The 12,983-nt window shown below is 55.9% G+C and overlaps 1 protein-coding gene across 1 annotated transcript; it reads left to right on the plus strand.

The window, feature by feature from the left end:
- The first annotated feature begins 210 nt into the window (after nt 1–210).
- DCTN3 (dynactin subunit 3) lies at nt 211–10,926 on the plus strand. The gene is made up of 7 exons (XM_074995864.1): nt 211–333; nt 1,260–1,344; nt 3,488–3,574; nt 4,489–4,572; nt 5,490–5,548; nt 9,468–9,527; nt 10,354–10,926. Exons 1-7 carry the CDS (start codon nt 247–249, stop codon nt 10,441–10,443), a joined length of 552 nt encoding a protein of 183 aa, XP_074851965.1. The 5' UTR covers nt 211–246; the 3' UTR covers nt 10,444–10,926.
- Nucleotides 10,927–12,983: the final 2,057 nt, after the last annotated feature.

The raw sequence follows: 12,983 nt of genomic DNA on the forward strand, positions 1-12,983 counted from the left end.
AGCCCGGCCAGCGCCGCTCCGCCTCTGGGCCCTCCCGCCCGGCACGGCGGGCAGCGCGTGTCCCTTCCCCGCAGCGCGGCAGCTCCCGCCGGGCCCGGTCTGCGCGGCACGCCCGGTCTCCATGGTAACGCCGCAACGTTTTCCAGGGATCGCTTCCGGGTCCTTGGTGCTCCTCCTCTCACGCTCGATTGGCCCCTCCGGCGGGGAAGTCCCGCCCCCCGCTTCCGGCCGCCCGGTGCGGCCAAGATGGCGGCGGTGGCGGAGCTGCAGGGCCGGCTGGAGGCGCTGGAGCGGCGGGTGTTCGGGGCGGGGCCGGCCCGCGGGCAGCGCAAGGTGCGGGGCCCTGCGCGAGCTCCCCCCGCGAGGGGCCGGCCCGGGGGGCGGGGCCGCTGCCGGGGCGGGGCTCCCCCCTCTGGGCGGATGCGTGCGGGGGGGGGGGCGGCGCGCGGTGCCCTTGGCCCCCGCGCCCTTGGCGGGCTCCCCCAGTGACTTCTGCAGTGCAGCCGCCTCGGGCTCCCCGGCTCTGAGCGCAGCACGGGGGCAGCGGGCGCCAGCGGCAGCCGGGGGGTTGGGCTGGACGCCGGGGACCTTCCTCCGCGGGGGGTGGAGCGCGGGGCCGGGTGTCGGGGCGGTTGCGGGGTCTCCAGCCTCGGCGACTTTCACTTTTCGTCGGGGCCCCACTTCTCACTCCCGCCATTAGCGGGGCCGGGCCGCTGGTGTAACGAAACCCGAACCCGCGGGCGCTTCAGTCGCGTTCACCTGAACCCCCCCCCCCCCCCCCCGCACCCTTCTTGGCGCGTTAGACAAAGTGGGTCTGCGCGATGGAAAAGCTTTATCCGTCCCCGTGTCAGTGCGCGTCGAGGGACGTAAAACCAGTCACATGTCAGCACCTGCGTCCTCCCACCTTGCAAAACTTCACGCGCCCCGAGGGAGCCCACTCCGCACACTCCTGGTTTCGATGGTGCTCGGCCCTGTCCTGGGTGCAGGGGGCTGGACTTGATAATCCCGAGGTCCTTTCTGGTTCTCTTACTCTGTGAATCTGTGGGCTCTGTTAGCAGCCTGTGGTAACAGCCTACAGCCTTTCAGGCAGCTGGTTGAAATGTGCGGTGTGTGAATGTAAGTAACTGCAACTCTTTTAAATAGACATTTTATCTGTTCCCCCCGTTGGTCTGTTCCTGACCATTTAGATGTGGAATCATAGTTAAACTTGTTGCTTAATCACTCTGTTGGGTTTATAATACCACCCCTTTTCCTTCCAGGTGGCAGATGGCTTGCTGAAAGTTCAGGTGGCTTTGGGGAACATTGCAAGCAAAAGAGAGAGGATTAAAATTTTGTATAAGAAAAGTAAGTACTTCTCCAGCATTTGTGCTTAGTGCTGTTTTACCCCCAGATCCCTGTTGTATTCTACTTGGTCTAGTTGGGTGGCCTGTCTGACATCCGCTTGAGTTGTGTTTTGGCATTTAAAAACAACCTTCTTAATTAGCTCCATGGGATGCAAAGGTGTGAGTAGGGAAGCTGGATCTCAGGACAGCAGTGGGTGGAAGTAAGGAATCAACACTGGTTTCTGTTTTTGTTTCTAGAGATCTGAAATCTATGGTTTAAGTTTTATTCATTTCCTTGGACTGTGTGTACTGTACTCTGATCAGATCCCCCTCAGAGCTGCAGCCTATTGGGCCTGGTGTTAGCAGCAGAGAGAATGCATCTTCACTGTGTTTAGTGTATGTGCATCTGTAGAAGTTTCAGGACTCTGACTTCATAGGAGGAGAGGGATAGCTCAGTGGTTTGAGCCTTGGCCTGCTAAACCCAGAGTTGTGAGTTCAGTCTTTGAGGAGGCCATTTTGGGGCCTGGGGCAAATAGATTAAAAAAAAAATGGCCAGGGATAGTGCTTGGTCCTGCTGTGAGGGCAGGGGACTGCACTTGATGGCCTCTCAACATCCCTGAGATACATGCTCTGTGAGGTACAATATGTACGTATTGGTGCTTACTCCTCTCTCTTGGGTGTATTAAGGACACCTCTGCTTGCAGGTAGCCTTGGGATTTCTGTAACAGGAGGGCTGTTGCAAGCAACATGCTGTCCCTGGAGGGGACACAATGGGGCTACTTTAACATGCTCTCAGCCAGCTTACGTAAGTCTTGCTTTCTGTGTAAAGGAAAGGTACAGTAAACCCTCGATATAGTGGACCCCATTTTATTGTACATCGGTAATAATGGACATCCACTATCATCCCCCCATGGAAAACGGGACCGCTGCAGCTACAGGGTCCCTGTCTGCGGCCAGGACTGCCACTGCCGCTCCTGTATCCCCCTCGCCCTTTGCGGCTGGGATTGCCAAAGCCGTGGGGTTGGTCCCTGGCTGCAGCTGGGAGAGCTGCTGCCAGGTCTTCTCCCCACCCATGGCTGGGATTGCCACAGCTGCAGGGTCCCAGGCCACGGCTGGGAGAGCCACCACTGCTCCTGCTGGGTTCCCCCACGATCCCACAGCTGGGATCGCTGCAGCTATGGGGTCTGTGGCCACAGCTGGGATTGGAGCCTCAGGAGCCCTCACTCTCTGCCCCAAGCACAGGTGGCTCAGAGCCAGGACGAACCTCTGTGCTTAGAGCCGGAGGAGCCACTGCTCTCAGAGTAAACCCCTGGATCTTGTGGACTTTGTTTTAACAGACACCCTTCACCCCCATTAGTCTGTTCTGTTGAGGGTTAACTACGCTCAAAGGGCAGGGGCAGTAGACTGACACAACAGAAAGTGAGCATCCTCTTCCCTCCCTCATAGCAGGTCTACGCTATAGTGGAAGCTTGAATTAAGGTAGGCAGTACTAGTTACGTTAATTATATAGCAAGAGTCGACGTGCCTTACTTTAGGTTTCTGTGCCATCACCAATAAGGGAGGTCATTGGAGGTGTGTGTGCGGGGGGGCAGGCGTATGAACTCAGGCGCTCCGTAAGTTTGATAAGGCACACCCCTACTAGGCACATTAAATCGAACTCCAGAAGATGGACCGTGGCGGGGTTGGTTTTTCCCTGTAGTGAAGACGTAGCCTTGGGGAACCAAATTCTGCAGTTGAATTCAAAATTGGTCCCTGTGATATTTAGCAGGTCTGGGGGCCTAGTGTAGATAGTGGGTGCCTGTTGTGTTGGGCCATGTGTGCACTATTTTAATAAGATCAAACAGGGAAACTCGAAAGCTTGGTACAGCAGTGACTTTGTGCTGTTGAGTCACAGGTCATTCCTGTCTGATCCCCTCCTGGGGATGCCTCTGCATCTTCTTTCGTCTGATCTGTCGTGTGTTGGCGATGGCCGCTCAAATCTGTAGGCTCTTAGAGGCAGAGCGTATCATGCAAATGTTCTGTAAAATGCTGCGTACATCCCTGGTACTGTAGAAATACTGCAGCTGCTGAGTTTTAGACACAATCTTGTAGTAAGTAGGAAATCGTAACGGGTGTTGAATTTGTCACTTCTGTTCTTCCCCCCTGTAACCTGCCTCTGATCTTAGTTGAAGATTTAATCAAGTACCTGGATCCTCTGTACATTGATCGAATGGCTGTTCCCGATGCCGTGAAACTGCAGTTCATCTTGGCAGGTATGTGCTGAAATGGAGTGGACGTGCTCATTCGCCCAGAGCTGCCAAGGCAAGATGGGAGGTGGGGGAAGGGGTGAAGCTTAGTTGAATGTAATTCTTTTCATCTCTCAGCCATGGGCTGAGGACACAAATGCCTCATTTGGCTTCTAGTCTGTCCCTGTGAACTGGCTAATGCTTCAGGTTCATGGGGGATGGAACTCGGTCTGTGGAGCCAGTGTCTGCACTAGGGGCACTTCTCGCGCTCCCAGAGGCTTCCCCTGAGTGATTAAGGAATTACATTGGCTCCCTCGGAGTCTGTCCCGGCTTTGGTCAGAAGCTGGCAGGAGGGACAGGTGCACATGGAATTGCTGCCGTGGTGTGTATTAAGTATCCCTGTCCTGAGCTTCTGGCTCCCTCCAGATCTCTCACAAGGGACCTGAGTCTCCTTGTTATAGGCATGTGTAACACCATTGTCTCCAGTGGCATCTCCCCAAATTCATACTGGTGTGAGGGAGGGAGAATCAGAGCCGTGGCATTGACTTCTAGTGGTGCTCACGAAAACTCCTTCGGCCGAGGAAGAGCAGAAAGCACGTGCTTGGCCCATTGCTAGCATAGTGAGGAACCTCCTGGCATCGGTTCCTGGTTCTTCCCTGTGTGTACGGTGTACCTGCTTTGAGAGCCTGTTTCCACACCTGAGACTACCTGCCCCAGGAAGGGGCGAGGGTGTTTGTGAAAGGCACAGACATCTGTGGCTCACAGGGGTGATAGTAATGCACAGCACCCTTGGGGGCAAGCCTTCCTGCCACAGGTAAGGTTGAGCACTGTGTGAGAAGGGGCAGCTGAGCCATGCCATTTAACCCACTTCTGTTTTCCAATTTGTGCAAAACTGAAACAGTGTTTCACTTCCGCTTCTCCTTGTCTGCCTTTCAACCCAGAGGAGCAGTTCATTCTTTCCCAGGCCGCCCTCCTGGAACAGGTGAACGACCTGCAGCCCTACTTGGACAGTGCACACATCAAAGGTAACACGTGCTCCTCTGCAGCCTCCCTTTTCATAGCTGCTGCCGTGTGGTGGTCTGGCTTTTGTTCCCCGTCGCACTGCGAAGAGCGCGGAAACGCTGGTTTGAGATCTCTGCTGGCTGGCTGCCTCCCAGAGCTGGAAACCATTGCAAAAGGTTCCAGCTCTGAAGAGTTTGCAGGCTGGAGGTGGTGGGGCCTTGCAGCAGCATTCAGAACAAATGCCCAGCATGGCCTGGCTGTCCTCCTCAGCAACAAGGCCTTGAATGTGTGACCTGAGCTACCTACTGCCACTGTGTCGTGAGGCTGGATGTCAGTGCTGTGCTTTCCAGACTGTTCAGTTCTCCTGAGGAGCTGGTCCAGTGTGACTGCAGGGGAAATCAGACACCAGCAGAGACATTTTACTCTACAGAATCCTTAAAATCTGCTCGGGAGAAGCTCAGCAAAACGTCTCCATTGTGGCCGTAGCTCCCTCTTGACAGAATAGCCCCACCCCTTGGGTGGCAAGGTCTGGCTAGTCCCCTGCGCTTCCCTCAGTAGTATCCCCACGCAGCGATGTGGCTGTATGCTTCATGCCAGCCTCACGGGCATCTGACCCTCAGCATGGGACCCATATCGCTTGGCCCCCAGCAGCAGCAGAGGGGCGACTGTGGGAAGTGGGTTCTGATCGCATGTGCACAAACACCTAAGTGGTCAGCGCTTCGCTTGCTTGGCGGTAGCCAGCAGGGCTGTGGTGGGCAGGGGAATTTGTCTTTGAGCCATTCTGAGCTGGCAGGTGCTTCACCTGCCAAACCCGTGCACTGAACTAATGCCCAAGGAGAGGGTTCAAATGCCCTCGGAGACAATCGTCTCTTCCTGTTGGTGATTGCATTTCCCTGGATGTCAGAATGAAGCAGTGACGGGCTTGTTCTCTGCTTTGCAGCTGTTCCTGACCATGCTGCCAAACTGCAGCAGCTGGCTCAAATCCACATACAGCAGCAGGTAGAGTGGAAGCTCTTCATGGCTACTCTTCAGTGGGCTGGGACAGGGCCTTTTGCTAACCGTGGGTAATTACTGGGCACGGGTAGGGTAGTGAGCTGCGCAGAGCCGCTCTAGCTGAGTTCATGAATACTCCTATGCTCATGATTTTGTTTTCAGTTGGTCTGAGGTGGAATTTGGTGTGAGTCAGGCGAGATCTCTGCTCAACAGCACCTCGGGGCACGACTCTCTTTAAAGCCTGCGCTGGAGTCACTAGAGTGACATTTCTCTGTTAGAGGGCAGCTGAGGCACAGGGTGCTGAAGTGACCTTCCCAGCTTCACACAGGGCGTTTGGGGAGGAGCTGGGAAATGAGCCCAGAGCTCCTCAGTCCCACACCAGTGTTTTACTCCCCAGGTCGTTCGCCCTATTAACCCAGTGTGCTCATTTTACTGCCTCCTGTGTCTGTTTCTCCCAGGACTGTTCCTCCGCCTCAGGGCTTGTCTCTGTTCCAGCTTTAGGCTCCTCGGGCCAGTGATTTGCTGACTGTGCCTTGCCAAGCCCAGTAAGGCCCTGGTGCTGTCTGGGGCGGGTGGGCACTAGGGCAGTGTAGCTTTTGTAGCAATTGTTACAGCAGCACCTGGAGGCCCCCCTCAGGGTCCTGTGGCACAGGAGCTGTGCAGAGTACTCAAAGGGAGCTGTCCCAGAATACCTGCATTCGGGGGGGCTGAGCTGGATATAAAGGGTGCAGCAGGAGGAAGACAGTCCTATCTTATGATGATGTGACAGTGACACTTACTGTTCAGGTTGTCTCTGTGCCTGTACGAAGGTTCATCTTTGAGTCCTCCGAAATAGACGCACTTATTCCCATGTCTGTTTGGCATTTTGGTGTTCATAGGAAGGTGCAGGATAGATGCTGACCAATGTCCAGAGACATTCCAGGGAGAGGTTCCTGAAGTACAGCCACTCAGTTGTCCCCCCACCCCCAAACAACATTGCACTTAGTGGAGCTAATCTCACACCTGTTGATGGCTGTGAACTTGCCCTTGGATTAATGTAACAAAGCATAAATCCCCCTGCCCCGCACCAGATAAAAGTTGTTTGGGGGCTCAGTGGCTAGAGGTTGCTGTGGTCCATGAATCTTGGGGGTAACTGTTTCATAGGGAATTTCTCAGAGGGGAGAAGTTAGGTGACATCTTGGGAAGAAGGAGAGCTGGGGGTGGGGAAGTAGCAAAACAGAGGGAGATGGGTTTGGGGAGGTACGAGAGGGATAAATGGAGGTGGGTGGAAGAGTGTTGGAAGTCCAGGTGGCATAGCATCCCCGGCTCTGCCAGTTTGCCTTGACTGCTATGGCAGTGCCCTGCAGCTGGACACCCCCAGCTCTGCCAGAACTCCAGGCAGTGCACATGAGCTGGCTCATAGGCAGGGGTAGTAAGGACAGTGGACGTGTTTGAAGGTGAGGGAATGAAGCCTTCCTGAGATGTATCCATGGATGGGGAGTCTGGTTTGGAGGAGGGGGCACCTTGACCAGGTTAGAAGCTTGGGTAGGAAGGTGTGCCGAAGCAGGGCTGGGCGGTCCGGCTGGGGGAAGTGGGGAGGCAGGGACAACTGGCTTAGGATGCTGATTGCAAGATGTGATACCTATAGCCACCTAAATGACCACTGGCTCCTGCCAACACCTGACCTTTTGTTTAACCCGCCCAGGCACTTCTTTGGCTAAAAGAGATGGTTGGAAGAGTTGAGGGTGCTTGGTGGTATGTTGCCCCCTTGCAGAACAGCAAGCTGAGCACATCTCAAATGGCTGCAAACCAGGAAATGCCCAGTTAGCGGCGCCCATGAGAGCCTGGCTCTGCCTTGTTCCAGCAGTGCCCAAATAAACCCCATTACTGCACACACGTGTACCTGCTTGCCCCACACCTGCTGACATGTATGAGCTCTTCAGCTCCCCTTACAGCCCAGCCACGTGTAGCTGCAGGATCCCATCAAGCTGGCAGTAGCTCCTGGGAAGTATTGGGACGTACTCCAGCCAGTCAGTGTGTTAGGTGGACCTTCGCTCTGTGATGGAGGCAGTAGTTGGCCTGAGGCCTTGTGTGGGTTCCTTTGAGGTGCATGGCAGAGCTGTGATTGGGAGGTGAGGAGATGTCTTTTGCTTACATGCGTCCAGGGGAACAAAGGCAAAACAGGCAGAGGCACAACTCCTTAACCCAGGAAGGCACCCCTGGAATGTCTTCCCACGGGGATATCCCCAAGCTCTTAACCCTCCCTCCAGAGAGAGCTTAGACCAAAGAACTATAATTTAGTAGCTGGCCTTCTAGCCCAGGGCATACACATTCCCAGACCCTTGTCAGGACACAGGTGTCAGATCAATTACTTAAAAACAGGAGTTTATTCACAAAACACGAGAAAATAAATCATGGGGTTGTACACAGAGAAAATATTTCCTTGGGATTCGGCTTAACAGTTACAGGGGGAAGACATCAAGTCAAAGCAACTAAAAAAAAAAAAAAACCCACCACCAGAGAGCAGCAAAACAAGACAACAAATGAACAGAGGTAGCCAGTCCAACCAAATTCAAAATAACCATAACCAGCTCCAACAGGTATTTTGGAGCACAAGCTTTCATGGACAAAGACCTGCTTTGTCAGTTGCACCTGGTGAAGCAGGTCTTTGCCCATGAAAGTTTACGCTCTAAAATATCTCTTAGTCTGTAAGGTGCCCCAGGACGACTTGTTGTTTTTGCAGATACAGACTAACTTGGCCATCCTCTGATATTCACAGCCTGATCGCATCTAACTATACATTTCCCTTTTACTTACATCTCTGTAGCTGATTTTGATGTGGCCAGGGTATTTATGGAATTCATTTCAGTTGCCTGGGATGCCTCCTCCTCCCTCCGTCCTCTCTGCTTCTCCAGCTGACAAAACGCCCCTTAAACTGTAATTACACTCAGTTCAAAAAAGTCACTCCACTCCCATTGGCTCAAATTACATCAGGAAGAGATTAGCCCCGTCCCTCCACTCATTCATGACAGCAGGTTACGTCGGTAGCAGGCCAAGGGCTCTTCTGCTGCAGGATGCCAGCGGGGAGAGGGACTGAGAGGGTTCCAGTGCTTTCCTGAGGGGTGAGTGACGTCAGCTGTCTCATGAGTGCCTAGAAGAGAGCTGCAAAAGCCTGAGATGTGGTTCTTAAATTGCACCCTTGTGCGTCTCCCCCAGGGGAGCTGAGCTGGCTGAGGACTCCAAAGTGGTGTGAGCATGGGGCAGGTTTCACGCCTTCAGGCTGATGAACCAGAGGGGAAAGCCTGGGTGTCTGATAGTTAAGAATCTGGGGAAATTGATTTTGTGGGGAGGAAGGTGGCTTGGGCGCATAAGAGCAGCTAGGGGATCACCCTGCAGGGACTGACTAGGTGGGAGGAAGCCAGGATGAGACCCTCATGTTTGTAGGCTGGCATGGCTTTGAGCTGCGGCAGCACAGCTCTAATGCAGCCAGAGTTACAAGGCAGGTGCTGTGACAGCCCGTTACCGGTCTGGGTGATGCGCAGAATGTTGGTGTGGGTGTGGGTTTTGCTCAGCTCCGCGCTCTGCAGGGGGTGGCGTTCCGCTCTCTGCGCTCGTGCAGATGCTGTCGTTGCTTGTCCTGTACTTCAGCTCCTGTGCTCTGGGCACTTCGTTTGCGCTGGTGTTTCCTGCCCTTCATTTAATTGCCCGTGTCTGTGACTGTCAAAGCACTTCCCACAGCAACACTCAGTCAGGGCCGGAAACAGCCAATGCTAAGCCAGGCTCTGCCCTGGACTGAGGCTCTTCCCCGCCTTGGTTTCCCTAGGGTAGTTACCTTCCCCCCGGGGCTGTGTGGGTCGGTGCCCTGCAGGGCTGTGGAGCTGCAGAGTGCTGTATCCAGGCTGGGGTGCCCCTGGCTGTGCTCACTGAGCGCTTTCTCCCGTTGCAGGACCAGTGTGAAGCCGTCACTGAAGACGTGCGGGTGCTCCTCGAAGACTACAATAAAATGGTATCCTTGAACCCAGGGCCATGGCCCGGCCCAGCGCTGGCGACTTGCAGGGCGGTGGTCAGGCTGAACGCAGGTGGAGCCGAGGCTCAGGGCTCCGGGGTAGCTGACTGGTCTGGCCCCCGGCTTGGGAAAGGGGGAGCTGCCTGCGTGTCCTGCTGTCCCCTGTGGCTCATCCTCTGTTGGGTGTGTGGCTGACAGTGCCCGAGTGCTGGCACGGCTCTGAGGCCGACTAGCCCCTCTGCCTTCACTGAGGGCAGCTGTGGGAGCTCTCGGCTGGCTGGAACCCGAGAGTCCTGAGCTCCTCACAAGCGCTGGTCTCAGCGCAGCAGTGCAGAAATGAGGACATTGGCCCTCTCCAGTCTGAGAGCCCCCAGCCCAGGGCTAATCCACCCTGGGGCTGCCAGCCTGGGGGGTTGCTTGGCTGCTGATCACAGAGCACCTCTAGCGCTTCCTGGCTCTGCTCCGTCTGCGTGGGAAGTGGGGAGCCCGGCAGAAGGGTCTGGGCCTCCTTCGTGTGGCGTGGCGGGGTGGGGAGTGGGCAGTGGAGTTCCAGGGCATCGGGGGCTGGGGGTGGGGCTGGGCAGCTGCTCACTGGGCTCTTGGGGCTGTCCTCGGATGGCTGCTCCCGCTGGCAGCGGTGCCGGAGCCCAGGCTGCTCTGTTGCGTCCGCGGAGCCTTCGCCTGCTCTGTACAAACCAGGTGTGAGTGCCGGCAGGTGGGGCTCAGCCTGGCTGCTGAGAGTCTCCTGGGTTCACGCTCTGGGACCGCGCCAGTCGCGGCTGCGCTTTGCTGCGTTCTACCCGTCTGCCTTAACAGCCACCTTCAGATGCTGCTTCTGTCTAAGCAGTTTGTGCAGTGGGACGAGACGCTGGCGCAGCTGGAGGCGGCCAGGCAGGTGAAGCCTGCGGCCGAGTGATGGCTGTGATGTATCGCCAGGAGAAAGGCAGCCTGCAGCCCCCGGCCACCACCAAGCTTGGGTAAGCTGGGGAGGATGCAGCTGTCCTCCCCCAGCAAGTCCCAGCATGCAGTAGTCCAGCCTGGCTGCTTGGAGCGCAGCGCTGCATGCTGGGACTTGTAGTCTGTGCACTGAAGGTGGAGGTGGCTGCCCAGGATGTGAGAGGTTCTGTAGCCCATGTTGGGCCTGTGGGCTGCCCTTTGTCCGCCCCGACCTTCTTCAGAATGAAGCCTGAGGGCCAGCGTCCCATGGGAACTCGACTGTCTGCACTCCCGGCCTGCCTGAACGCCCGACCTGCCCTTCCGAGAATAACTTTGCCTTCTAATTTATTTAAAACTCCACGCTCAGCTTGCGGGTTGGAAGGTGATGGGAACGCAGATCCGTTACACTTAACTTGTGGACCAGAATAAAACCCTAACCCCCGACTGCACTGTGACGCCCTTGTTATTCCTTGCTAGCCTCTGGGGTCCTGGTGAGAACATGAGAACGACCGCGCTGGGTCAGACCAGCGGTTCCTCTAGTCCAGCGTCCTGTCTTCCCTTAGGGGCCACCGGAGGCTAGATCAGGGTGGATTTCATCTGGGTGGCCAGACAGGATAACAGTGGTGGTGTGGGCTGAGACCCAGCCAGGCAGCGGTGACAGCAGCAGCCTCTCAGGGTGGGTGCCAGGGCACTGCACTCACATGCTCAGCTGCCTTGAGGCAGGCTGGTTAGCGGGGGTCGTTGGGATCCTAGTGGGAACCCACTGGGGTGGGTCTGTCTGTGGAGGAGCTGTTCCCCAGCCCGACACTGAGTTGTCTTGAGGCTGTTTGCCAAAGTGGGGCTGAAGTGGCACTGAGGTGTGGGGCCAGACCCTGTGCAGAGGCAGAACTTCACCCTGCAAGCACAGCCCCCTTCGCAGCAGAGATTCTTGGGCTCCCTTGACCCTTTGAGATCAGGAGTGTTTCTGGGGCACTGCTGAGAATGTCAGCTTAGGGCAAAGTGCTCAGACACAGGGCTACTGCCAGCCCAAGGCTGGAAGTCCTCTGCTGTGAAACACCAACCCAATCACAAGGAGTGCATCTATTCGCTGCACTGGCCAGGAAGAAGTCTGAGGCAATTCCCCAGAGACGCTCTCGTTCTCCTGTACCACCACCAGCACCACTCCTTGTACAGAGAGGTTATGAAAACCAGTCCCTCCAAGTGAACAGGTTCTTCTGATCCCAAAGGCCAAGCGCATTCCCAGGTCAACGTATAGCTCAGGTCCTACCCCAAAAGTGCGCTGTGCCAGGGTTGTAGAGCCTAGCGTCTAAGGGGTTAGTCAGAGGAAGAGTTAGTTGTTTAAAGGAAGCAGATTACGCACGCCAGTCGCAAAGTTCTTGGTGCAGGCTTGTAGCAGAGATGGAATAAACCGGTGGTTTCAGTCTGTGGAGCACATCTGCTGGAGGTCCTTTCTAGCTCTGTTCATAGCAGAGATCCTCCAGAGGGGAGAAGCTGGGTGGAAAACGAAAGGGAGGAGCCTCCAGGGCCCTCTTTATCCCCTTGGCCCTGTGGTGGGAGTCCCATTGTTCTTGCTGTGTCAAAGCACATCCCAAGCTGGAGTTTGTCACACAGGCAAGTGTGCCTGACTCAGGCCTTTTTAGGCAGCAAGCCGTGCGCCCAAGCTCATCTGATCTTTCGCAAGGGAGCTCACCATGGCATTGCCCGAGGTGTGCTGTCACTCGGGTACTGCCATTCGCTTGCTGGTGGTCCTTTCGCAGCTGGCTGCCCGGCTTCCTGCTGAGGCCTCCCCGGAGCAAACATTTCAAACACCAGTGCAGAGCCAGTGAGTGCTTACAGCTCCCCATACGCAAATGACACAGGCATGTGACCCATGTAAGCAGAATCAGCAAATAGGCAGCTCCGTTAGCCCCCTTTGGACAAGCCGTGATGCAAACACGAAACCGTGGTTGGAACAACAATTTGTAGGTGCCGGTAAAGTAACACTCCAGGTTTGTTAGTCACAGGGGTGCTCCAGGAAGCTCAGTGTCTTCAGCCCAGGAGATGGTCACCAGCCGTTACTGGTCTCGTTTCTTGGCTCTCTGCAAGCTCTGTGATTTGTCAGTGTGAGCCAGCCCACTGCCCCCCAGGCAGCATGGGGGTGGTGCAATTGAGGGCAGGGATGGGGCTGTGAACAGCAAGGAAGTCGCTTTTGTGCATGGAGCAGCCTGGGGCACAGCACAGAAACCTGATGTGACCCTCCTGCCTTTACTACTTGGCTTAGTGGAGGAGTGGTCTGAGAGCCAGGCAGGCCGCAGTGACAGCAGCAGCCTCTCAGGGTGGGCACCAGGGCACTGCACTCACATACGCAGCTGCCCTGTGGCAGGCTGGTTAGCGGGGGTCGTTGGGATCCTGGTGGGAGCTCACTGGGGCGGCCTGCCTGTGGAGGAGCCGTTCCCCAGCCCGACGCAATGCTCATCAATGGGCTCCCCAGCTGGGTGCTGGGGGACAAGACCCTGAGTATCCCCCACTGCTGTTGGATAG

This window comes from Carettochelys insculpta, chromosome 5 (genome assembly GCF_033958435.1).
Source record: "Carettochelys insculpta isolate YL-2023 chromosome 5, ASM3395843v1, whole genome shotgun sequence".
NCBI classification, from domain to species: Eukaryota; Metazoa; Chordata; order Testudines; family Carettochelyidae; genus Carettochelys; species Carettochelys insculpta.